Genomic DNA, 25905 nt, shown 5'->3' on the forward strand with positions numbered 1-25905 from the left:
TTTAATGTTACTAGCTAGTTAGGAGTCTCCGAGCTAAAAATGTAATTTTACTCGAATTATCATTCAATTCTCCACAAGATGATTTAATTTTCATGGCTTATCTTTATTGGATTGATTGCAAAATAAGGTTAAAACTAAAAGGTAAACCAAAACAAATTGCATTTAAAGTTAGGTGTTTTCCTCTTACATGGTAACTACATGTAACTACATGGTGTCAGGCCCAGTCACAGCGAGACGCGTGCATACTGCTGCAGTAATGATTTGGCCAGTTATCGTGAATCGGTAATCGAGTTGTGGAAGGGGGAACACAACATAACAAACAATTTTGTGTGTTGGTTTTTTTAAAACATGAAGTCTTCAATGAAATGTGCACTGTAGTCCTTTGAGGATGCGTCTGCGCCGCCGTTCGTGGCAACGTAAAATGCGGCGCGCCATCGAGCAGCTGAGGATGCAGTCCCGCCGCAAGCTGTCGCATCTGCTGTCGGGTAAGATCTGATTTGTAGATACTTTTTGCATTTATCTTGAATAATTGTGTGTTCTACTCACCCTTCAGTGCTTGGGGGGCTGTTCCTGTTGTTGTGGCTGGCTGGCAGTCTGATGTCTGCATCCGAGGACATCGAGATAAGCGATAGCAGCACCCCCTGCACTCCCATCGACGTGGTCTACACTTGGGTGAACGGCTCGGATCCGAATTTCATCGAGGCCATCAAGCAGTATGACCCGAACTATGATCCCTCGCGATTTGACGATAAGAATGAGCTGCGGTACTCTCTGCGCTCGCTGGAGAAGCACGCCAGCTGGATACGCCACGTGTACATTGTGACCAATGGCCAGATACCCAACTGGCTGGATCTCAGCTACGAGCGCGTCACAGTGGTGCCCCACGAGGCGCTGGCCCCCGATCCGGCACAGCTGCCCACGTTCTCCAGCGCGGCCATTGAGACATTCCTGCATCGCATTCCGACGCTCTCGAAGAGATTTCTGTACTTAAACGACGACATATTTCTGGGTGCGCCGCTATTTCCGGAAGATCTGTACACGGAGGCTGAGGGTGTGCGCGTCTATCAGGCCTGGATGGTGCCCGACTGCGCCTTGGACTGCCCCTGGACGTACATAGGAGATGGCGCCTGTGACCGGCATTGCAACATCGATGCATGTCAGTTCGATGGCGGCGACTGCAGCGATACGGAGCAGCCAGATGCCTCCCACGTTGTCATGCACAGCCAGGAGACGCACGAGGAGGAAGCAGCGCCCCCACCCACAATGCACAAATTCCCACAAATGGGTCTGCAGAAGCTGATCAAGCAGAGCTCCTCGAACTTCAAGGATGTCATGCGGCACCGCAACGTCTCCACTCTCCTCGAGCTGCGACGCATTGTGGAGCGCTTCAACAAGGACAAGCTTATGTCACTCAATGCCGAGATGGAGGACGGCAGCACGGCGCTGCCAACGAGCCAGAGGAATGTGCTGCACAAGGAGGATTTCAAATCCTCCACTGACATCTATTCGCACTCGCTGATTGTCACGAATATGCTGCTGAATCGAGCCTATGGCTTCAAGGCACGCCATGTGCTGGCTCACGTAGGCTTCCTGCTGGACCGCGACATTGTGGCAGCTATGCAGCAGCGCTTTCCGGAGCAGGTGCTGGCCACGGCACATCAGCGCTTCCGCACGGCCACCGATCTGCAGTACGCCTTCGCCTATTACTCTTTTCTCATGAGCGAGACGCAGCTGCTGAGCGTGGAGGAGATCTTCGATGAGTTCGACACGGATGCCTCTGGGACCTGGTCGGACCGCGAGGTGCGCACATTCCTCACACGCATGTATGCCCCGCCGCTGGACTGGTCGGCCATGCACTACTTCGAGGAGGTTGTTCAGAATTGCACCCGCGCCTTGGGGCTGTTCGTCACGCCTGATCCCGTGGTGCACTCAACGTTGGTGTACGAACGCTACGAGGACTCCAATCTGGTAGGTGACTTGTAAAGACTCCTCGAAAGCCACTAACCTGTTACCTTTTACAGCCAACAATTACGCGGGCACTGGTCGCTAGCTGTCCCCTGCTGGCCGAGGCGCTCACTTCCAATTTTGGGATGCGCTCCAGATATCGCTACAACATCAGTCCCAAGCGCTCGCTGCACAGCAACTTTATGATGCTCACCTCGAATCTCACGGAGGTTGTGGAGTCCCTGGACAAGATGCGTCGCAATCCGCGCAAGTTCAATTGCATCAACGACAATCTGGATGCCAGGCGGCCGGAGGACAACGATCTGGTGCGCCATCTGCTCGAGGACTTTTATCTCTCCTTCTTCCCGCGTCGCAGCAAGTTCGAGTTGCCGCCACAGTTCCGCAATCGCTATGAATCCTGGCGCGACTATCAGCGATGGCGTCGCCGCAAACGCGCCGTTCTCGTCGTGGGCTACGGCGTCAGCCTGCTGCTGATCATCTTCCTGCTGCGTTTTATGTGTCTGCACAAGGCCAAGTTTGTGAGGCGTTGTGTGCAGCGACTGTAGACTGTGGAGTGGAGTGTGTTCTCTTTTGTAATGTGATAAGTTGTAACCTTTGAGATATTGGCCATTTCTGCATGCAATCATAGTCAAATTTAGTTGTAGGTCAAGCCAAGTGCAAGGCTATTTTTTCTAGTTGTTTAAGCGCAAAATGGAGGCTTACCGGTGAGGCTAGTAAACTGGCAATGAATGTGTTCTCAAGCAGTCGAAAATAGAAGCTAAATATTAAATACTTTAATTCCAAATGAAAGAAGTTTAAATTCCGCGCTATCCGCTCTATCGATAGCTCTAGTTCCTATCGATCGATATGGCAAGCGCAGCCCGGCAAAAGCTAGCTGCTACGACAATCCCTTGCTGCTGTTATAATTCAAGCGTAGATTAAATTAGTTTTTTTATGTTTATTGCTTTGGCTGCTGTCCAGTTGCCCAGATTGCTGCCAGCACTTAGCCAGTCAGCCCTCCTCCCCTGGCGCGTGAGCTCCCGCTGAGCACTGGGCGTTGCCAAACAATTCAGTTGTGGCGCACACAAACACACAAACTACGTCATCACTTTTTTTGCTGGTGCCCACCCGGTGGGTGGTTTGTAATTATGGACATGCGCCACCCACACCGTGGCATTGCGGCACATTAAGCGCTGGCTCCCGTTCAGAAATTACAGCAACAAAAAACGGAGACGAGACGAGACTCGCCGCAGCAAGTTGGCACTTTGCGGGCACGGAAGTCGGTGGGCGGAACTAGAGCGAGTCCAGGCAGACGGGTCGCTATTGTGAGTGTTTGCGTGTGTGTGTGTGAGTGGGCGTTGCCAAGAATCAAGCTCCCCAGTGCCAGTGTCCTGTGTCCATATGATGATGATTTGCTTTTTGTGCATCGAACATCTTCTTTTTTTATTATTATTTTGCTTTTTATTTTGCCAACTCACCAAATCACATGTGGCCGGGTAGCTGTGGGTGTGGCCTCCCATTCCCATTCCATTCCGGATGCTGTGGCATAAATTGCGTCCGCCGTTTTTTATTCCCGAGGCTTACGAGTGGATTACTCTGCCATGAAGTGGCACTGCGGGATGTCCCCCCGTATCACTGCGATTCTCTCTTTTTCCCTGGACATGAATATCAATTATCCAAAAAACGGCAGCTCGAATCTTATCAATATCTGCTCATCTCTATCTCCATCTCCACACGTGTGTCCTTTGCGTTCAGGCAAATTCAAACTGTGTAAACGTGCCGTAGACCCTGCCCTACCGTTCCACTGGCCTCGTAACTCATTCTAAACGATCTCTAGTTGGGCCACCCAGGTGTTCCGATACGAAGACGAACGTGCACACGCCACAATTTGGTTTATTATGTGACCTGTGTGGAGGGGATCACGGATCCCTGTTCAGATCCCTCTTTATAGATCTCAGTGTGGTCTACCACGGAGCGGAAGTGATTGTGGTTTGTCCCCTGATTTATGTTGGATCGTTATGCCAAATTATGCAAAAAGATGAGCTCTGCTTTGTGCGTGTGGGCGATGCAGATATCTAGATCTACAGGAAATATATCCATATCCTGTCGGGCCACTGAATTCCTCTTCCGACTTCAACAAATAAATTCAGATTTGCTTCCCCAATAAACCTTCCCAAACCAGACCTCAGAGGTGCCGACCCTTTGGCGGCTGCCCAAACCCCAAGCCCCAGACACTTGGACACCCGTTTCTAATATTCTTCTGGGAATCGTTTAGCCCAGAAGGGGGAGGGGCTGGGTGTACACATAATTGGATGGCACGGAATCGTTGGACACATTTTGACAAACGGCTTCCTTCGTGACCGAGTGCAAGCCGTGAAAAGTCTTTTGAAAATTGTTCAAATTTAAATATAAAATTTTCATATTTATATTGAAATTCATTATTATTATTTTCGTTGGTTAATTGCTGCATTATTCATGCAGTCGGCACTTTGTTCGTTCGTTTATCCAGCCACAGCCAAATGTAATAACTATTTTCAAATTGTTTGTGAAACTCCCGCCTCCGAGTGGTGGGAGTGGGTGAGTGGAGGAGGCGTGCCTGCAGCGACATGTATGAAAATGCAATATAAATAAAGAATTAAGACATTAAATCGTTCATTGCGGCAATTTACATTCATTATTATTTCGAGCTCGAGGTACGTGCCCATAAGCCATGGGAATTGGAATACGGACGGACAGTGGCGGACAGTCTGAGGAGAGACAGGGACTGGGGCAGGGACAGGGACGGACTGAGACGGCGACACTGCTTCATTGATGAGGGACTGGGACTGGGTCTGGGGAGAGGTTTGCCTGCCGCTTGCATTCTTTATGTTTCGCTTTTGGAAATTAATAAAATCATAAAATTGTAATTAATTAATTCACAAAAACCGAAAGAAAAGAAAAGAAATGAGTGGATTGCACATGGGAGAGAGGATACGACAAAGCAGGTACCCTGTAGGTGATTGGGGGGAGTATACTCAGAGCACTTCTCTTGGAGAGATACAAAAATAAGTTAAAGGTTATCTATAAATTGTACAAAATATAACTGTTCCTTGATTCTTGACTGAACCTTTGAGAATCTCTTCGGTGAACTCATCTATTTACTCTCCCCTACATGACAGCCCAATACACTCCACCCCGTTACTCCATCCACTGTGCATTGCCGCCGGTAGCTGCCGCCTGTCCGAGCTGACGGATCGATCGTCATCGCTGGTCACCGCTGATTAGCGATTCAGGTGCGTGAGTGCATTTTCGTTTGATTCTTTTTGTGTCTTCAGCAGAATTTGAGCAGAGTCGGAGCCAGGCTCTTGGGTGCCCAAACGTTCGATTGTCTTTTGGGGGCACGGGACGGGACGGAGCTGACAGATCGGCTGGCAATGCCAGCAATGAATGGCCGCTACCACCCTTCCCCTTGGGGTTTACAAGCCGCTTACATTGCTGATTGCCGCTGATTGTCCATGAGGGGCAGACCAGTCACAGTCCGTGTCCACTTTGCATACGATTTTCATGGAGATATTTTGTGATGTCTCTGGCCGTTGACAAGTGCACTTTAATGAGTCGTCCTCGGTGCCTTTGAAGGTCTCTCTCTCTCTCTCTGTCTCTCTCTGGCTCTGCCTCTTGGCCGGGCTAGCAACAAACTTGCAACAGAGACCAGGACCAGTCAGCCCTGCCACATGTGTTGCCTAACTATGCTCAAAAGTGGGCGTGCCCCGGGCCTTATGACAAATTATGACAGCGCGCATTTCATGCTTTGATTTATGGCCGTCGGTTCCTGCATTCAACGATGACCCCCTTTTTGCCTACTGGACGGGCAGCAGGATCAGCATTTGAAACTCAACCCTGCCCGTCCACCCGAGCTGACTTCCGAGCTACTCCTGCCCGTTTTTTTAATGATTTTAAAGTGATTTTTAACGTGCTGTTGTACATTATGGCTGCTTAGCTGCTAGGCTGTTCAGCTCAACACAAATCCGCGCGTAATTAATGGCAATATAATTTACAACAAAAGCAAACGCACGCAGAGGGGGTGAACTGGCAGAGGAAATCACAGAATTAGGCAGATTCCCATGTTCCGTTGTACAGCAGCAGAGGTAGCGCCGGCCACAACGAATTGCGAATGAGCTGCAAAAGGAGAGCACAAAAAGAGTGCAGGCGAGCCAACCTTTCTACCTGTACACATTGGTGTGCTCTCAGTTACAGTTTTGTGCGCTGTAGCGCACTCCCTGTGTCACCCAAGCCGAGCCCTGCTGCTCTCTTGCTCTCTCACTTTGTTCATTTACCGCAATTTCAGTGCCATCGGAAATTCAGATTCCGGAATCAGTTTGAGTCGCAGCAAAAGAGCAGCCACAAGGCAGCGAGAGAGTGAGCGAGGGGGGGAGAACGGGCAAAAGGAAAGAGAAACCCCGCAGCCGGCAGCAAATTGCCTGCAAAGTGTTACAATAATAAAAACTCATGCTTGGAGGCGTGTCCCAACATAAAGCTGAAAACGAGACGACAACGATCCGCAGCACAGGGGTGACACGGTGACAGCAGAGGCAAAAGCAAAAGCAAAAGGCAACGGCATCGAAGTTGTGTCCTGGGGTGGGTTTCCACCTCCTTTTGCCACACACAATTAGAGAGAGGAGTGTGGGGCGAGCAGTGGGTTACAACAAACAAAAGTCAATTGTCGAGGCAATAAGTTGCTAATGCAATTAGAAATTCACACAAGAGAAAGGGAGGAAGGCCAAACAGAGGCTGATCTGATCCTGCTGCAGAGCTAATAAGTCACAGGGGAAGGCACACGAGGAATCAGGATCCTGCTGGACTGCTGCTGAAGAGGCGTGACACGTGAGACACCTGGAGTGATTGTTTGCCATCGCTCTGCACCGCTCTGCCTCTGGCTCTGACTCTCCCCTCCATCAGCAGCAACTCTCTCATGCTCCCTCGATTCGTGACAATTTGGTGCGTTAAATTACAAAAATTAGTCACAGATAAATCGAGTCAACTCGAACTTCAACTTCAACTTCAGCTCTCCTCTGCTGCTGTGTCCTTTGGGCCGTGTTAAATCGCACAAATTGGCAGTTTAATTGTTCCAATTGACATCGAAACGAGTCCCCGAGTGCCGCCTGTCGCTGGCGGGGCGTTCTCAGGCAGCAGCCTCCAGCCTGCAGGATTTATGTCCGTTTATGTGGTTTTGCTGGTCAAACTCCTGGCTAATGAGGGATCAGGATTTGCTTCGATTTTTATATTGGTTTTTATTTACAAAAAAGAGAAAACTTCATGAAACTCCTTTGCTTCGCTTTCCTTTCCTTTCCTTCTTATATTTACATCCTAAAACAGAACCCGATCAGTAGATACTGCGGCCCAGACTCAGAGGAGCCGTTACACCAATGCCCAATGCCAGGCCCATGCCCACACTTCCGGCCCCCGCGGCTGCGGGGTTTGAGCTGGGGGCGGTGCCACCTCCCATGCCGCCGCCATTGAACTTCTCGAAGCCGCTCATCGTCGCTTCCGTCGATAGTTTCTTGCGCAGATCCGGTTTGGGTCCGCTGAGGCACATTTTCTCCAGCTGCTGGTGCTGGGAGCGCACCGCAAAGCGATTCACGTGCACCGGTATGGGGACGACTATCTTCGTGCCGCTCGCACTCCCATTCCTGCCCAGGCCGTGCGACGTGAGTCCGGCCTTGACGCGTTTCCATTTGGCGCGACGATTTTGAAACCAGATTTTCACCTAACGAAGGGAGAAGACAGCAATTGGAATACCTTCAGAGATGCAGCCACTCTCCCACTCACCTGCACTTCGCTCAGTTTCAGACTTGTGGCTATTTGACTGCGTTCCGTGAGGCTGAGATACTTCTTGGCATGGAACTCTCGCTCCAGCTCCAGCAGCTGCTCCGACGTGAAGGCAGTGCGCCGGCGACGCGACTTGGAGCTGTTCGAACCACTGCCATTGCCCTGCGAGTCCTTGCCGCCCAGCCCACTGGCATCATGATGCGACTGGGCGCCCTCATCATCGCTGCAGTCTTCGCTATCCGAATTGGTATAGGCTGGAAGGAGATACAAAGCGGAGAGGTTGGTGAATGAAGATCGTAGCCATATGGCAATCTCTCTTTATTATCAAATATTTATTTACTCCACAGGAAATGTGTGAGTTTCAGTGTGAAATCAAGCGATTATCTTCGACTAAAGTATCCTCCGCCTAGAGCACATCCTCAGCCAACCCATGAATCTTTTTCTCTCTCTCTCTCTGCATCTTAATGGGACTCCCTAACAAGTTTGTGGACTTCTGTCGCAAATGGCCTGTGTCATAACTTGTGGCAAGCATATTTATTTATAACTGGATACATGTGTCTGATACAGGCTCCATCCAGAGCCCCCAGAGAAGACATCAGAGTCAAGCCGTAATGATGTTTGTCTTAAGCTGTCGTTTTGCGGTGCTCTCAAGTTGAGCGTGAAAGTTAAATGTCTCCTTTTGGGTGGAGAATGAAGATGCGAATGAGGGTGACAGGCCCAATCCACATCCCCAATTCCTCGCTCCATCCCATCCCCTCCCCATCTGGCTGTTAATTTTGTGTACACGGCTAAGCGATTTTTTAACACTTACACGCTTCGGCTGCCCTCTGCGCTGTCACTGATTTATCTGAGTCGAATTGGGTACCCCGTAGAGTACACCCTGCTTCAACCAACCCTCAATCAACCACCCACTCAACACACAGCTATGAATATATTAGTGGAAAATTTGTTGCGCTTTTCAGTCGCTTTGTTGGAAAATTGATTGTGGCATGGAGAACGCACTTGGAATCCTTCGCAACTTTGGGGCTAGACACACGGCCCATAATTTTGTGGATGTTCCCTTCCATTCGAGTGGCAGCCGTGGCCAAATCGTTATGTTTGTCAAAACGTCAGCACTCCATCCAGCAGGCGGACTGTGGCTCTCTCTATTGTTGCTGCTGTTCTGAGTTGTATTTTGCTGTGAAGGCTGACCGAATCACAGAGCAAGAGTTGTGAAAACTTTTCATCGCTTTGATTGACAGCGAACATTGGGTCTTAATGCGCTTTATGCTAATTCTGATTATGACTTGGCAGCCTCAATTTTAATTACCATGACAAAGCCACATTAGACAGCAGTCAACAGACTGGACAGAGACTGGGGTACCACTTGACTGTCAGCAATTGTGAGGGTGGGATAAGTGAGAGAAATGGGAATGGGGCTGTTAGGTTTTGTATGACATTGGAAGTGTGGTGGGGTGCTGCAGCACTTAGATGTACGAGAGATTTGAGGAGTGTTTATTTGTCGTATTTAAGGTGTGATAGAAACCCATAAACTCTCTCAATCCCTCACCTGAATTACTCTTAATTCTCAGCAGACTTTGCTGTTCTCTTTCAGTAAAAAAGAGAAGAACAGATCTCTTATTTAATATAGTTAGATTTAGCATCGGTACGTGATGTTTCCGAAGACCCATCATTCCTATGGCATCTTCATAAGTGCCAAATATCTTTAGGAACGAACTCTTCTCAGAGTCATAGCTCTACAAAAAAGTGGAATAACGTTACCACTGTTTCTATGGCTATGAAAACCTTGTAAGATCTTTACTGCTGTTTCAAGATCAGCGTATGAAGAATTTATCATAATAATCTACACATAAGACCCTGATTCTGTCGTCGATTCAAGTGGCAACTGTGGAGTTATGGGCGGACCCGTTCTTACTTCTACTCAAATATCAACCTTATTCGAGAAGATAAGATTCGATCTGTGAATAGTATCTCCCAAAACACACACAAAAAAGTTGTATGTAAATATTCCCCATTGATCTATCTCTCTCTCTCCGTGCCGGTACCCACCTCCATTGCGACTCTTGTCCAGCTCTCTGTTATAATTCCTCGGCATCGGGGATAGGGTAAGGCTGATGTCGCTGCTGGAGTCGCCGCTGCACTCGAAATCCTCATCCATGCCCACATCCAGGGTGGGCTCCACGGGGCTGTGGCTGACGGACTTTGCTGGCGAGAAGGGATTGGCCTGCAGCGGCATTGGCTCGTGATGTTGCATCAGACCATGGCTGGGGTGATCCTCTTGCAGGCGACCCGCGACTGCCATGTGCTGCAGGCGCGCATTTACGCTGAGATTGTGGACGTAATCCTGGTTCATGAGCTCCGCCAGGCGGCGGTAGCTGAGATCCGTCGGAGCTGCAGCGGAGGCGGCGGCCGCGACAGCCGCAGATGCATTGAAGGGCAGGAAGCGAGTGTCCAGCGGGTGGGGCAGCGGCGACTGCTTGTCCAAGCCTTGCGGCGGGGGTGGAGCTGCTGGGTGAGGATGCGTTGGCTCCTTGCCGGCAAAGGGATTGCCCACGGGGGAGCCCAGGTAGCAGCCGCCGCCGGCAATTAAATGCGTTAATCTCTCGTGATTCTGGGCAAAGTATCCGTGCAGCCAGGGATTGTAGAGCGGGAACTGGGTGAGGCCCAGGGCCGAGCTGGCCACCATGGCCCGGGCATGCAGCTCCTGCTCCTGCTCGTGCTCCTCGGGCGGGGACGGTGGTGAGGCGGACACGGATACCGAAGGTGTGGCAGGTGTTTGGTTGGCAATCAGACTTTCAATGGAGAAGGGCTTTGGCACCAGCCTGGTGGTCGTCATCGTCTTGGTCTCCACAGCGCTTAGCTCTCCGTGCTGCAGCAGTTCAGGCCGTTCCATCGTCGTGCACGGGCACGGGCACACACTCTGGACACACGTGGACGGACTCGCGACGGACTCAGCAAAACTTAACGCTCTCAAGAATGCACCCAAGAAATGTTCAACTCCAGAGGCGAGGCAACTCGAAGCCTGTCAGCGCAGTGAACCGTTCAAAGATCGGCGGGCAACTGTCGTGTCGCCGCCAGACATCACGTACTGGGCACCCAAGAGTCAGACGCCGCCGCCGCTGCAGCACCAGAGAAAGCACCACCAAAAGTAAGTGCCAGCAGCCACCACACACAAAAATGGCCACAAAGCGGCAAAGATGGACTTATGTAGTCGTCTCTTTCTTACACGTTCTCCCGCTCTTTGCTGCATTTTGATTGGTTTGAAATGTTTTTCTTTGTTTTCATTGGTTGGAAAGAACAATTTGGGGAGCGAGAAGAGAGCAAATTTACTTCAAATTGTTAGTAATTTATTTATTTATAATTTATTTAGTTATGATAGCAGTCGCAGGGGAGCAGTGGAGAGCTTCTCTCTAAATGTTTTACTGCCATTGGCATTAGGCTCTCCTCCCTCTGCCCCTGCCTCCCATCGTTACCCTAATTGCGTTCTGCTCGAATAGCTCTGTAATCAGACATCGCCGGACGGGACGGAACGGAACGGAACGACGACTACGTCTACGGGCAGAACGCCCTGCCATTAATGCGCCGTCGCGTTAGTCCCACTGCTTGATGGTTAGCAGCGGAGTGGAGATGGAGGATGGAGTGCAGGGAAATGGCGATTGGGGCAGGGCAGCAGGGTGGAGAGTGGAGAATGAATGGGCTGCCGCTCGGCTCTCTCACGAGGGGCATATTAGTGACCAATTTAAATTCAAACATCAGTTCCAAAGTGGGTGTGACAGTTGTGCATCATTAGCAGACACTCACGAAAGGCAACAGTGCGCTCATCGTTTATGTACATAATATCTTTATTTACCAAGCAAATATATAGCCATGTACTGTGCTGTATGTACTCCAGTTGTGGGTTCCGCCTGGAGCTGCAGCTAATGAGCGCAGTTTTAGCTGGGGTTAAAGCTCGCAAAATGCTTAGAACGAGGCTGCCATAAATGATTTGTGAGTGCAGCTGGGAATTGAATCATTATCGGTTGACTAAAGCATAGACATTCGAATTTGTGCTATAATTAAGTGGTTCTTGAATGTTAGCTAATGTATTTAGCATTCTGTTTCATCGTTAATTCATGAAAAGTCTCTTAAATTGGGAATATTTGGCATACTTTTAAAGGTTAGTCGGATACTTGGGACATTTTCGTTTGCTGAACTTTTGTTCAAGTTTCTTTTGAATCGAATAAATCAATGAATGCCCAAATGTACACCTAATCCCTCAGCGACCCCTACATAGATGTCGACCTCTCTAGCTCCCCTGCTCCATCACTTCCGCATCCGCAGGAGAAGCTCCCACTCCTAGCCTTCCTCCCTCATTGCTATGCCAAACATTTTTCACACTCTTCCAATTATGGGTCGGCAGGCAGCAGGTGGCAAATAGTTATTAAAATATGAATGTTTATAGCTTAATTGATCGTAATTGACCAACTTTTTGGCCATTGATTGGAGCGGACGCTCACCTCACGTGCGGATGTTTGAATTATTTTACGAGCGCTGAACATTGGCAAACATTTTGAGCGATTCGACAGCTGCATAAATTACAATATAATTATGCGGCTCGTTGGTTAATTTTTCGGCTTTTCTGATTATGACAAAAGTTTGTTTCTTTTTTTCTCTTTTTGATGGTTGAGGAGTACACGGGCTGTGGGGGTAGACTCGGCATTTTTGTTGGCTGATTCTCAGTTGGCAGCGGAAAACGGGCAAATTAACGAAATGCAACGAAGCGTTGAATGCGCTCAAATAAATCAGAGCACTGTTGACACCCAGGGATGTTGCCCCAGCCATAGCCAGCAGTCCCCCAGTCACCCAGTCAGTCCCATTCCCACTCGCAGTTCTCAGCGTTCCTCGGAGGCACAGACACAGGCACATCTGTAGGCTGCATCTGCACTCTCTTGGCGTTTTTTAGATGTCTTTGGATTGCCTCGCAGACGGAGAACAATTCGAAATTATTTACTGACAAATTGTTGCAAATATTTGGCATTGCTGATGGCGATGGCTGCACCGCGCCAGAAATGCGCACAGCAAAAGTAAAATGAAAATAATTAAAGCTCTAGCGAGACGTATAATGAGATACAAAATGTATCTATCTATCCAACGTCTGTGCCGTGGCCGTACCCCAAGCCAACGCCACTAAATTGTATCGTTCAGCCAATAAAAATTAAATTTTCATGCCACTCGACGAGAGATGTGAAGGCGAACATGTGTTACCGTGACCGCAACACAACACACGAATGCCGTCCAATGTTTACCCAACAATTGCCACGCCCCCACTCAATTTGCGGCAAGGACCCGTACCCTACCTAGACTATACATAATTGTGTCATTTTACCCTTTCTACCCCTCCAAGCGGCTCTACGTACTCCACTCCTGTTCCAGGTTCCAGGACTGTAATTAAGAGTTTCTGGCTTATGCCAAATGTTTGTTCAATTTAATTGGGGCTATCGATGGGAAATTACACTGTCAATGCTCGTTTGTGGGCAAGCAGGGCTTTACACAGTAATTTGTGGGTAACATTTCCACGGGCCCAGACCCACTCTCTCTCTCTCCCATCAGACATTCAACGGATCGAAGTAACCATGATTAACCATGGAAATTACGCTGACAAATGCAAAGGGTATGCATTTATTACTGTCCCTATAGATTGGTTGGATCTCAATTTAAATGTAGTAAATGTAAAGTAATAGCAACGTAATAATTGATAAGAATTGTTGTTCCCGTTTCGATTCTAAATTGTAACGTAAAACTGAGGTGCCACATTAATGCTGACTGCTATGAAACCATTATGCCAGAAAAATATCGATATTTCTGCGGTCACACTGCTGCTCCCGCCAATGGTTTTTATTTACTTTTTTTTGTTTTGTTTTTGTTGATATGGATTCTATGGAAGTGGATGAAAACGAGCCCCAGCTGTAAGTAATGCTAATCTTCCTGCCATTACATTGGGTTAATCCTCTTCCATTGATAGCTACGTACGCACGCCGGAGGATGTAAAGACAATTGTGAAACACGCAAAGTTGGACGAGCGGCAGCTCACGCAACTCACTCAGGCACTGTATTACCCCCCAGCACACATTGTGCCCGACAATCTGCGCCTGCTAGAGCTCGACTCACACATGCTGCAGCACATCCGCGAGGGCCAGACGCTTCACTTCAAAGGGGGACTGAATGAGAAGATCGTGCTCTGCACGGACGAGCGTACGTACGACGTTAAGGGCGCTGAGATCTCGAACAGCCTGTTGCTCGTGCCGGATCTAAAGTTTGGCGCTGCCACCAGCACCTCCCCACTCAAGAGCCCGCGCACAGGCAATGCAAACGCCTCCCTGGAGCGAAGTCTCAACGACAGCACAGAGGATGAACTGGAAGTGCCACGCTCGCTGGAGCAGCGCTCGGTGCTGGCCGTGTTCCACGAGTACTTTGAGTGCCGCGAGATCAAGCCACGCTTTCGCAAACTGAGCGAACTGCTCCAACTGACTCGGTACTCGGGGCCGGAGAACGAGTACTGCATTGAGCGGAAGGTTCTCTTCAGCTTCCAGCAGCTGCTGGACACGGTCCAGTGCAGCAGGGCACAGTTCGAGGAGGGACTGCGGAACCTACGCGCCCTGGAATTCGAAGGCCACGTACGCGTCATGGAGTACGAGTACGAGTATCGCATAATCAGCCTGATGCTGGGTTTGATCAGCGAAAACTCCTGGGCCCTGGATGAAGTGGAACGAGCGGAGACAATTGCCGCTTTGGACGGCATCGCACCAGAGGCTGTAGTGGCCGGGCTCTTTGACATCTACACCATTCCCAGCGAGCGCTGTCCGGGGAAGTTCTCCTACCAGGAATCACTGGTTGCACGGATTGTCGCTCAAAACATTCTACAGCCGGGTCTGCGCTTTCGCAATGAGGAATTTATGCGCTCCTGGCAGGAGGCTATGCCGGACGGCATGTCCTGTGAGATGAAATACCTACGTGGCCTTGGCATCTGCGATGCGGAGGGTGCGCAGCCTTGCATCCGCTCGCTGGCCGAGGAGCGGCTGCCCACAAATCTCAACGATCGCATGAGGGAAATGTTCAAGACGAAGCGCAAGTGGACGCTGGAGGAAATGGAGCCGTACATAGAGTAAGCTAAGGCAGAGGCTAGGACTCATTGTTACAGATCTAATTGCTGCATTTATTCCAGATGCTTCACAACTCCCACACTGTCTGTGTCCACGCTGCTGGCCAAGAACGCGCGCTCCTTGACAGAGGCTGGCGTCCGGTACTACGTCTCGAAGCATTGATTGGCTCAACTTATCCTGCAACTTTATTCTTACAATCCGCTGTGCATCTTCTCTTTAGTAAATTAAATTTCATTTAGGCATTTCGTTTCCGTTTGTTTCGCTGCTTTTTAGCCAGCTTCTGGTCCACGATGGCCGCTTTCATGGTCTCCACGGCGCTTGTGGTGTGACTTGTGTTGACATCTGCGTTCTCGCTGTTGGGATACTTGAAGCTAAAGCCTCTGGGGAAGAGTGGTTGAGCCAGCAGAGAATGCAGCTGCGCACGCACTGTTTCCACGTGCAGGCGATTGCGACGTCGCTCTATCACAAAGGGATCCTCATCTTGGTCGCTGCCACTACACGAATTTGTTATATTAGAAAAAGTTTCAAATGGTTTTTAGCGTAGTTTCACTCACGACTCATCGTTGTAGCCATCAATGATCATGTCCATTTCCTCGGCATGCTTCTTCATCCAGCCGCGTTCGCTCTGCACGCGCTTTAGTTTCAGTTCCTCCTTGTCCAGATCCCGCGCCAGGTTCACACGCTCCCTGACACCGCTTAGGAAACGCTCCGAGATGGGAAATAGTGGCAAATCCTCAGCTGCAGGAATAAGTTTTGTGTTTAAAAGAGTTCTTGCTGGCTCTGCCCAAAATGTTACTCACTCCTCTCCAGAGTTTTGTAGAGCTTCACGTAGCTGCGGACCTCGCCAGGCTCCATGAACATGACGGTTATGCCATGCTTATTCGCACGAGCAGTGCGGCCCGAGCGATGCACGTAATTCTCGCTGGTGCGTGGCACCTGATAGTGAATCACGTGCTCCACATTGGGTATGTCCAGGCCTCGAGCGGCGACATCTGTGGCGATTAGCAGCCCTGTGGGACAGTCACGGAAGCGTTCGAGGTTCTTCAGGCGCTGCTTCTGTATCATATTGGCATGGAGCGGCAGCGGACTGCAATCCAGCAGGCCAAAGAGCGTGGCCAGACGCCGCACACAGTCTATGGAGTTGCAAAGACAATGGTGCGGCCGGGATGCCGCTGAATGAAGTAATAGAGATAGAAATCCTTCTGATCGATAGGACACAGCAAACGGCTTTCGGTCAGCGTTTGAGCGGTTTCTGTGGGAGAATATTTGGGGTTTATTGTGGCTTTCATTCGAGGTTTCAATGAGCATCTACTCACGTTGCGTGCTGGTTATGTCCACAATCTTGGGCTGTGATATGCCCAGCTCCTCAATGAGGCTCTCTATCTTCTGATCCACCGTTTGCTTCACAAACTTCGGACGCTTGCCCACATTGCGCTCTATAGGAAGGAAACTAAATGAGAGACGACAAGTAAGAGTAATCTTTCATTGACTTACTCTGCATATGATCGGGCAGATCATGCACCAAAGTCAACGTGGCGGAGAAAACAAAGTTCTGGCGTTGCTGCTTCTTCTGCTCGTCTGCATTGAGCACCTTGAGCAGACTCCTAAGCTCCTCGAAGTGACCCTTCTCCACCATGCGATCCGTTTCATCGATCACCAGGAAACTCAAGTCATCCAGTTTGTTGAGGTGCTGATTGCCCTGCGCAAACAGTTCCCAGAGGCGGCCGGGTGTGGCCACAACAATCTCCGGACACTGGCGCAGCACACGCTCCTGCTTGGCCACGGCCAGACCCCCGAAGATGGCAGCAACTTTGATTCCTGTGTATTTGGCAGCCGAAACCAGATGATTCTTCACCTGCACAGCCAGCTCACGAGTGGGTGTCAGCACCAGGCCATACAGTGGAGTTTGCTTGCGCTTTGACCGCTCCTCGGCGTCGCTTTCCTCATCGCTGGCACCCGAAACATGATCCAGCTCATCCGGCGGCGGTGTCAGCTCATGCTCATCTTCGGCTGGTGGAGCTATTGGCGCACCCTTCACTTTGGGTGCCTTGCGAATGCCGGAACTAACATTCCGTTGCTTCAGCTCCATGATGCCAGCCAGCATGGGAATGCCAAAGGCCAGGGTCTTGCCGCTGCCCGTTTCCGCCGCTCCCAGGATATCTTTTTTGCCGTGGATGGCAGCTGGCAGGGTCATCGATTGAATTTGCGTGGGTTCCTTGAAGCCCTGCTCGGCCAGGGCGCGCAGAACGTTTGATGGCACACCCAGCCCATTCCAGGCGGAGAGTTCATCCTCGTACTCTGTCGAGGCAGGCAATAGCTGAGGCTCTTCCTCATCACTCGAGGGCTCATCCTCTGCCTCCGCTGGCTCAGTCTCTTCCTCGTCCGATTGTTGAGGCCTCAATCGCACATACTGCCCTGATGGATTGCTTTCATTGTCGTTGTCGTCCGACTCCGAGGCGGCTTCTTCCTCTTCCACACTTTCCTTTTTCTCCTTTCGCTTCTCCTTACGCTTCTCTCGCTTTTCTTTTAGTTTCTCTAGTTTCTGTGCATGACGTTCGGCCAGACGCGCCTTTCTGGTGGACTTGGCCGTGAACAGCAGCTCCTCCTCGCTCTCCGACTCGCTGGAGCTCTCACTGGCCGCATCCTCCTCCTGCTCCGCCTCAGACTTGGATACTTTCTTCTTTTTACTCTTCACCTTGTCTTTTTTAACGTTTCTTTTGGATGCTCGCTTCTTTGAGGACTTTACCAGCTCTGCATCGTAATCCTCGAGAACCTCCAATCCAATCAAACCTTCGTAGCCGCCAAAGTCATCGGAAATCACGTGGCCCTTGATTTTCACCTTCTGCCAGTTCTCTGCCTTGTCCGTTTTGCACTCCTTGCTGCCTTTCTTGATTTTCTTTGCTACTTTCGCTGATTTGGGCTTGCTGGATACCATTTTTAATTAAATTAATTCAAAATGAAATCAAAATCAAAATTATGCCGCTGACCGCGTGTATTTGTTTGTTGACATTCGACAGGGTTGTTATGCAGATCAGCTGTTCAGTGCTGTGCAATGGAATGTGTGCAGTGTTGCCTAATGCCAGATGGCAGCACATTCCGTTATATTCAATGAATTTGAAGTAAATATTGTAAATTTTGGTTTTTATTTATTCCGTGGTTTATCTATACAAATGTTAACAAGTGGCACCAATCCATAAACGTGTTGTGGCTTACTGCTCGCCAGTCACGCCCAACTTCTTCTTCAGGGATTCGGGCATTTCTGGTGGTGGAGGACGTGGCATGCGGAGTGTCACCTTCACGGCATCATAGATGAACCATTGCGCGGCAGTCAGGGTGCCGATCATCACAATCCTAGGCACCAGTCCACCCCAGAGTCCTGCAGGAGGGAGCACAGATTAAGGAAATTGCCAACACAATGGAGAAATTGCGTTACTCACCAGCCCAGCCCAGCTGTTTGGCCACATCCAGCGCGGAGGCGCCCTTGGCCTGGTTCAGCTTGGAGACCACTGTGTCAGCGGGATGCGAGACAATGGCACAGAAGACACCGGCAATGTAGCCAGCGGCGAAGGTCACAATCAGCTGTTCGCCCTTGGTGCAGTCGGCACGTGGCTTGGGCACCACATACTTGTACAGCAGCTCGAGGGTGCGCTCAAAGCAGGCGAACTTCATCATGGTGTAGGGAATCTGTCGCATCCAGAGCGGCACCAGACCCTTGTAGAAGGCACCAATGCCCTCCTGGGCCGTCATCTTGGGCAGTGCCTCGCGCAGCGTCTTGGCAAATCCGGGCGTGGTCTGAATCTTGACCTTGGCCGCCTCCATTGGCGCCAGGGCAATGTCAGCGAAGAACTCAGCGGAGGCCGAGGAGGCCAAGTACAGTCCGGTTCTGTACAGGAAGGCGTTCTCCTCGCCAATGGCATCACCGTAAATGACTTTGAAGACCTCGTACAGGCCGAACTTGCACAGGCCCTGCATGGAGTAGCCGATGAAGGTGGGTGCCCAGCCCTTGCCCAGGCCACGGACACCCTCCTCGGCCAAACTGACACGGAAGCCATTGAACACACTCTTGTACTTGGCCGGATCCACCTGCAGGCGACACTTGACCAAGTCCAATGGCACTACCATGGTGTGTGTGGAGCCACAGGAGATGATGCCACCCAATCCGCACAGCAGGAAGTATTTGTTCGAGCCGAATTCGCAGGAATCTAAACCAGAGGCATGGCTTTACAATGAGTTACCCTTGGCTGGGATATTCTTCCGCCACTTACCACCCAGAGGAGCTGCGGCAGCGGCAGCAAAGTTGTGGTTGGGGCTATGCTTGCGTGGTGAGACATCGTCGAGGGATGTCACTGCTGGTGTTGCCACATTAGCGAGTGCAAGGTCGGAGGAGGAGGCAGGACTGGCAGCCTGGCAGTTGACGCTGGTGAACGGCGACCTGAACGTTGAGTTCTGCGCGGACTCGAACAGAGATTTGAACATGTTGCCTGGAGGGATGGATAAACGGAGGCATTAGGATGGATATGGATTTGGCTGCTTTAAGGTTAAGGTCATGATGTAACCAAAAGGGGTTCGATATACACGAAATGGCAGCTATTCAAAGTGATCGTTCTTGGTGCCATAATCACTTGTTAACTGAAGGAAAGATCCAACTTCCGTTTTGCATTGAGAACTTTCATAATTCATTCATTATCTCATGGCTCCCATTTGCTTATTTTACATAACTATTGTTTTCGTTCTCTGCCAAACACTTTGACTGTATTGCGTAATAGTTGATGCTTTCAAAAACTTTTGAAAATCAAAAAGGAAACACCACTGGGTAGAGGTATCCGGCAAACACTCACTTTAAAGTGCTGGGCTGGGGAAGCGTCGGAAGTGAAGTGAAGTGCAGCAGACAGGAGTCTGAAGTGAAGATGAAGTAAAAGTTTGTGTTGCTGGGCAGAAAGTAGAGGGAACCCAAAACAACGTTCGTCGCGCGCCACACCAGAAGACCAAATGCAGCAGTTGCAATAGAAAGCAAAGAGCTTGCAGCTTGTACCCGCAACAGGGTTGCCAGAGTGGCTCAAAACGAAACGGTTGAATGCGGCTATGAAACGGTTAAAGAGTGACTTAGCAGTGAGCATGGAAATGTAATGGTTAAGCAGAGGCAGGGAATTTCTAACAAATATTATTAAACATTAGGCACACTCGACAACCCCCCGGGTTGGACATTGTTATTTATAAAACGACAAATGTTGGCCAGCGTCTGTCTTTTGCTTATAGACTGTATACAGACAATGTGGTATAAATAAATTCATTAACGCTCGCGGCCAGCTGATCGGAGGCCGAGAAATTGGCAAACACAAAATCGATTGAAAAATACAAATCGGAACGTGTTCGGTTCGGTTCTGGATCAAGGTTAAGATCTCTTTTGTTTTATGCAAAATTTAAACATTTTTTTATTTGAAACGTACAATGCTACATACAGCATAGGTAGTAATATTGTGTGTGTACGTGTGTGATTGTATAAGTGTATTTTAATTAGTACTAAAATCGGTAGTTTAGTAACTTTATGGACATATTTTAGGATTGAATTAATTACAAATAAATGGTATACGAATCAGCGTATCCAGCTTAAGTACATTTTTATCTGGCAATCGGGTGCGTTTCCTTATCGAGTAAATGCTAAAAATATTGGAAGTAGGCTGCTGCTAGTAATACTTTTGTGTGTTTTTGTTGCAATAAATTACATTATGTTTAAATCTTTAAGGTACAATAAAAATACAAATCGAATACACATTAAAAATGGCAACTCTCAATTATTAGAGCTGTGCAAACAACAGATATACATAGGGACATATCCTCGTCATGGATCTCTGGACTGTGCTGGCAGTTGAACTGCCCCGCCCCGCCCTGCCCTGCGTTTGGGCTGTCACTTAACTTAATTGGCAAACAAGCGGACTGGCAGACTGGCGTACTGTTCTTACTGTCTAAAACTTAACATTTCTATGTGGACTACGACTCGGCGGTCTCCATGTGCCGATGCACCGTGACGGGTGCCAGTATGTAGTGTGGTCGCGTCTCCTCACCCTCGACGGCGCACAGCGGCAGCGTGGTCTGGCCATAGACACCACCTGGTGCCCCTCTACACGGCGAGGGTGTGGCCTGCAGCTGCTGATGCTTGTAACGCTCCGTCTTCGTGGTGGGCTGATTGCTCAAGTAGGGATGCGTATTGGGCTGTGTCGAGGATTGCTGGCGATTGGTTGGACTCGATATGGAGGTGGATATGGACATGGTGTCCGACTTGCTGTGCCGCTTGTCGTTCAGCAGCAGCGGCTCGGCCAGCGTGAAGCACTGCTGGTCGGAGCTGTCCTCGTGTGGGGTCATGGTGCTGTAGCCATGATCGGACTCCCCGTTGGGCGGTCTTCGGTAGCTGCTGCCGGTGGACACGTGATAGGGGGAAATATCCGCCGCATGCATGAGTTGTCGCTGTGCAGCCGTGTGATCGTAGCCGCCTCCAAGCGGCGGCTCATCGTGCGCCTTGCAGTCGTCAAAGTTGAATCGGGACAGCGGCAGGCCGTAGTTCTCCTCCTGCACAGAGTCCACATAGAACTGTTCCTGTGCCTGGGCATCGAGGTTGTGTCTGTAGCAGTAAATGGCAAAGGCAATCACAATGGCAAGCACCACGACGGCACCTCCGAGCGGCCCAAAGGCGGAGTAGGCGTGCTGCTCCCTCTGGGGATTGTGCGCAGCCAGCAGCTCCAGCTCGTCCAGCTCGCCGTAGGGCGTCAGCGAGGCCAGCACACCATTGAAGCAGCTCGCTTGGGCCGCGCAGAAAGCGGCACTGAAGGTGTTTCCCTCCACATCCTGCTGGCACCACTCGCAGCCCATCACGCCCAGGCACTCCCTCTGGCTGGAGTACAACTCGCAGCCGCCAGCCACCGCCGAACCGGCTACCATGCAGCTGGGCAGCGCGCTCAGCAGCTGGGTGGTTGGTGGCAGGGCCACAAAGTGCTCGCTGGGCGGCAGACAGTAGGGGAAGTGCTGCGTGTAGTTGGCGTAGTACTCAAAGGACGAGGAGGTGTTGCCATCGCCCACCATGGGGCACTCGCAGGGGCACTCGCAGTCCGTTTGGTCCATTCGCTTGCAGTTCAGGCACTCCCGATCGATGGTGCTGCACGGACAGAAGGCTCCCCCGTCGCAGCTGGAGTTGAGGACGGCGGCAAAGAGATTGCTGCCACGGATCAGGGCAATGGCGTACTTGGTTCGCTCCCCGTGCACCACATTGCCCAGGATGCTGGCCAGCGAGGTGTTGAAGGCGTAGTAACGCTGCAGCGTACGGTTCTGGTAGCTGGTGCAGCCCAGCTTGCGCACCAGCTGCCCGTGATTCAGCATATCGTTGGCCAGGTAGGACTCCTTGTGCGTGAGATGCTCGTGCGGTCGTCGCTGGTTCCTCGTGGGCGTCGCCGGCTGCAGCATGCTGGGATGGGCCAGCAGGTAGCCCTCGTGCTCGAAGATCAAGCACTTCATGTGCGGCAACTGGCACAGCGGCGTGCTCTCCACAATCAGGCGGTAATAGAAGGCGTAGGGCACATCCAGGGCGACCACACCCACGGGTCGATCCTGCTGCGCCGAGTGCAGCGCGTGCGCCTTGCCCTCGAAGATGGTGTGCGCCAGAGTGACAATGTATCCCGCTCCTCCCGCATCCAGGTACGGCGCAGTGCTCACAATCTTCCCCGGCTGGGCCATGGCCTGGCGGAACCATGGCCGCCGCGTGGGATCGTAGCTGCTGCTGAGCAGGCAGCCCGGAAACAGCTGCAGCACGCCACTGACACTCGCCATGTAGCGTCGTATGATGTGCTCTCGCAGTGAGCCGCGCGCGTCCTGATGGCGGCGACGCAGCTGCTGCAGCGCCTGGTACAACACACTCACCTCATGCCGTATGCTGGGACGCAGTCCGGGATTGGCCAGCACATCGCTGGGCTCCTTCAGATACGCCATAATGTTCTCCACATGTCGCAGCTGTGTGCTCGGCCGATTGTTGTGCAGGAAACCGAAGGGAGACTCGAAGGCAGCGGCGCTGAGGAACAGCGTGGGCGCATCTGCAAGGGATTTGAATGGGTAAGACTCTCCTGATTGCTGTGTGCTCGATTCACTCACCCATTGTGGCCATTTGCCTGAAGTAGCGACAGATTTTGGGCATTGCAATCCCACCCTGGTGGAGATCCAATCGATGATACAGCAGGTCCATGCTCTCTCCGTAGTAGCCCGGCTCGTAGTTGGATACTGTGTCCTTTAGGTTGTAACGCTGCGTGGAGTCGTTCCGCCTGCCATCGTTGCCGCTGCTCACGAGGCACAGCACGTAGATGCCCAGTACGGATTGCCAGTGGTAGGTGCGCCGCAGCCGCTGCTGTCCGACATAAACATCCGTTGTAGCATTGCCCATCTCCTCCCGCAGCAGGCGCTCCCTTATGTGGCTGGAGAAGTCCGTGGCGTTCTCCAGGTAAGCAATGTTCACGGGATACGAGGTCTCTCGCTGGATGAGCGGGCGGGGAAAGGCTGGGTGGGCCAGCGTATTGCCCGAGGAGCGTTCGAGGAGGAAGGCATAGCCACTGCCCTGCCTGGCACTCGGCGCAGCACTGGGATAGTTGAGCAGATCCTCCAGCAGATCTGCCAGGTACAAGTTGACACCCACAACGCCATACGGAGGCACTGCATGCGTTATGGAAACCAAAACATCTGCGAATGGGAGGGGAGAAGGTTGATATTTGAGTGTGGAAGAGTATAAAGTAAGCTCTCACCTCCACTCTCCGCATCCACAATGGGCGGATGCACCTCCAGCGTGTCCGTCAGATAGCGCTCTACAAAGAGCTGCCCAAAGATACGGGAACTCGTTTGTGGCAGCAACGTCTCTGCATGCATTTTACTCAGCACAAAGAAGCGTCCAGCCAACTGTGCGGGCTGTCGGCCAGTGGGCCACCATTTCGTCACATTTATCTCGTACTTGGTGTAGTTCTGGGTGGCCACATCGCTCAAGAATTGCTTCTCGTACATGATACGCTTCTCATCCAAGACCACGGCGCAGGTGTTGATGATCACTGGAGCTTTGAGGTGACTCTGACCCTCGGCCACCACTCGCAGCACGGCCATGGCATCGGATAGGTTGGTCAGCAGGCCACGCGTCACATAGACAAACTCCACTGGCTGCTCCGCTGTGTTGAGCATGCCCGCCTTCTGCAGGCGTCGCAGCAGCTGAAAGGAATACTCAAAGCCCAGCGTGTGGTTGGTCAAAGCGTGTGCGCGGCTCAGACTGTTCACGTAGCTCAGAATCTCCTCCTTGTGTGCACGCGTGGCGCTGTAAACTCCGTGTACGGCTTCCGCGGGGAAGGCATCCAGAGCCATAAAGTTTGCCTCGCTGGCCACCGTCACCAGAGAGAGTTTATCGGTGTCCTCCAGCAGCTGCAGCAGCTCATGAACTGCCAAAGAAACGAGAATTAGCTCTGAAAGGAGCTCCAAGTGAAATGCTTACCAAAGTTCTTGGTTAGCTCAAACAATTCCGCATTCAGCGCCGAACCCACATCGATGAGAAGCAGCACAAACTTTTGCTTGATGGCCGAAACGTAGAGCTGCCGAAAGTGCTGGCTTACAGGCGCTCCATCCGAGTTGGACAGAAAGTAGATGTGCTTGAAGTGATTGCCACTCGTATTCGAGGCCTCCGCATCGCTCAGACTGAGCCGCCGCTTGAGCTGGAAGAGCTGATCGGCTATGTAGCCATTGACAGCCGAGGAGCGAGCATTGTTCTCGTTCAGAAAGGCGCCGCGGGTATCATCCGACTTGAGATAGTTGAGGATTTGTATCTGCTGTTTGTTGTAGTGCAGCGACTGGGATGTGGCGGAGGCGGCGGCAGCGTCCAGTTCCGACTCATAGTCCGGCTGGCAGCTCTCGATTTGGGTGTTCAAATAGAGCTGATGCTGGGTGGCGGCGGAGTCCGGTTTCTTGCCATGCAGCTCCTCCGTTTCCGAGTCCATATCGAACTCACTCTCCAGCTCCTCATCCTCGTCCTCGTAGCTGTACTGCAGCACTTTGCTGAGATTATAGCGAAACAAATCGCGCAGCTCCAGCACCAAGTGTGTGGCCTTCAGCAGCTTCTTGCTGAGACGCTTGCTAAACAGCTTCAAGTCACGCTGCAGCTGTGGATTTGCCTGTGCGCTGTCATTGCTGAACGACTGACGAGCCGGAGCTGCACCATTTGCGCTGCTGAAGTGAATCGAGTCGAAGATTTCCTGCGAAAAGCAACGAGAAACGAATGAGGATTAGGTGGAAGCTGATAGATGGAAATCCTCTTACTTGTATCTTGGCCACTCGCATCTCCACATTGCGTATGCTGCGCAGCTTGCTCTCCATGTTGTGGCGCAGCTGCATCACATTCTGCTGGTTGTAGTTGGCAAAGAAAATGCTCGCCGATGTCTGCTGGAGGGGCATGAATCCGGCGGCACCTTCGACAACACCCAGATCTGTAGGCACTTTGTTGGCATTGCTAGTTTTGTTGGCTATGCTTAGAGGAACTTGTTGACTGATAGTTGTGGATGTCAGCGCTGCCAGGACAAGCAACGCGAGGTGCAGGCTGCTGCTGCTTCTTCTGTGCCACATGTTGTATGAATCGTTTGAACAATATGGACACTGGGCCACTGGCACATAATAAACGGGCTACCGCATCAGCATCACTGCAAAAAACACAAAACAATTAAAGTTTTACTTCAGGTTTTGCAGCATAAATATTACCTGTATTGGTTCACTTTTGTCGCCTTCCACGCTGTCTTCTTGTTTATGGAATTTCTGTACAGATATTTTCTTGCTTAGTCAGCGTGCGCCCGTGCAAATGGCTCCTCATTGGTTCAATGAATTGTGGCAGCTTTTGGTTAACATTTAAATGCACTTATCATCTTGTTTTAACTAAGGAAATTAGTGGTTTAGTTTAGTTTTTAATTTTTTTTTCCACATTCCATTGTAAATACTAGGGCTTAGTGTGACCGCGGATTTGTCG

General features: G+C 50.9%; 6 protein-coding genes across 9 annotated transcripts; 2 read left to right on the top strand and 4 right to left on the bottom strand.

Moving 5' to 3' along the window:
- The first annotated feature begins 279 nt into the window (after window positions 1-279).
- LOC117891978 (N-acetylglucosamine-1-phosphotransferase subunits alpha/beta) lies at window positions 280-19563 on the top strand. 2 transcript variants are annotated; one of them, XR_004648667.1, is made up of 4 exons: window positions 280-485; window positions 554-1968; window positions 2022-2708; window positions 19553-19563. XR_004648667.1 is itself a non-coding variant. In XM_034797853.1 (3 exons), the coding sequence occupies exons 1-3, from the start codon at window positions 389-391 to the stop codon at window positions 2508-2510; spliced, it is 2001 nt and encodes a 666-aa protein (XP_034653744.1). In that variant the 5' UTR covers window positions 280-388; the 3' UTR covers window positions 2511-2749. The 2 variants fall into 2 exon arrangements, 1 of the variants encoding a protein (XP_034653744.1); XM_034797853.1 differs by lacking the exon at window positions 19553-19563 and having other exon boundaries at window positions 2022-2749.
- LOC117891979 (homeobox protein unplugged) lies at window positions 7242-10873 on the bottom strand. Its single transcript, XM_034797854.1, has 3 exons — window positions 9799-10873; window positions 7750-8003; window positions 7242-7687 (listed from the first exon to the last, which is right to left on the bottom strand). The coding sequence occupies exons 1-3, from the start codon at window positions 10640-10642 to the stop codon at window positions 7304-7306; spliced, it is 1482 nt and encodes a 493-aa protein (XP_034653745.1). The 5' UTR covers window positions 10643-10873; the 3' UTR covers window positions 7242-7303.
- LOC117891980 (sister chromatid cohesion protein DCC1) lies at window positions 13597-15130 on the top strand. Its single transcript, XM_034797855.1, has 3 exons — window positions 13597-13694; window positions 13751-14890; window positions 14951-15130. The coding sequence occupies exons 1-3, from the start codon at window positions 13657-13659 to the stop codon at window positions 15048-15050; spliced, it is 1278 nt and encodes a 425-aa protein (XP_034653746.1). The 5' UTR covers window positions 13597-13656; the 3' UTR covers window positions 15051-15130.
- On the bottom strand, window positions 15051-17923 carry LOC117891977 (ATP-dependent RNA helicase DDX24). Its single transcript, XM_034797852.1, is given in 6 exon segments — window positions 15051-15382; window positions 15443-15626; window positions 15689-16036; window positions 16039-16140; window positions 16205-16324; window positions 16383-17923. Coding segments are annotated over 6 exon segments (2454 nt in total). The 5' UTR covers window positions 17824-17923; the 3' UTR covers window positions 15051-15123.
- LOC117891981 (phosphate carrier protein, mitochondrial) lies at window positions 18028-19885 on the bottom strand. 3 transcript variants are annotated; one of them, XM_034797858.1, is made up of 4 exons: window positions 19727-19885; window positions 19154-19369; window positions 18326-19090; window positions 18028-18264 (listed from the first exon to the last, which is right to left on the bottom strand). In XM_034797858.1, the coding sequence occupies exons 2-4, from the start codon at window positions 19362-19364 to the stop codon at window positions 18098-18100; spliced, it is 1143 nt and encodes a 380-aa protein (XP_034653749.1). In that variant the 5' UTR covers window positions 19365-19369; window positions 19727-19885; the 3' UTR covers window positions 18028-18097. The 3 variants fall into 3 exon arrangements, with proteins under 3 accessions (XP_034653749.1, XP_034653747.1, XP_034653748.1); XM_034797856.1 differs by having other exon boundaries at window positions 19154-19380; window positions 19727-19883; XM_034797857.1 differs by having other exon boundaries at window positions 19154-19376; window positions 19725-19883.
- A 447-nt stretch (window positions 19886-20332) lies between these two features.
- On the bottom strand, window positions 20333-25889 carry LOC117891976 (VWFA and cache domain-containing protein CG16868). Its single transcript, XM_034797851.1, has 6 exons — window positions 25644-25889; window positions 25209-25585; window positions 24391-25144; window positions 23663-24337; window positions 23022-23600; window positions 20333-22963 (listed from the first exon to the last, which is right to left on the bottom strand). Exons 2-6 carry the CDS (start codon window positions 25509-25511, stop codon window positions 20877-20879), a joined length of 4398 nt encoding a protein of 1465 aa, XP_034653742.1. The 5' UTR covers window positions 25512-25585; window positions 25644-25889; the 3' UTR covers window positions 20333-20876.
- Between the last annotated feature and the right edge of the window lie 16 nt (window positions 25890-25905).

The sequence above is a fragment of the Drosophila subobscura genome, chromosome E (assembly GCF_008121235.1).
Source record: "Drosophila subobscura isolate 14011-0131.10 chromosome E, UCBerk_Dsub_1.0, whole genome shotgun sequence".
In the NCBI taxonomy this organism is placed as follows: domain Eukaryota; kingdom Metazoa; phylum Arthropoda; class Insecta; order Diptera; family Drosophilidae; genus Drosophila; species Drosophila subobscura.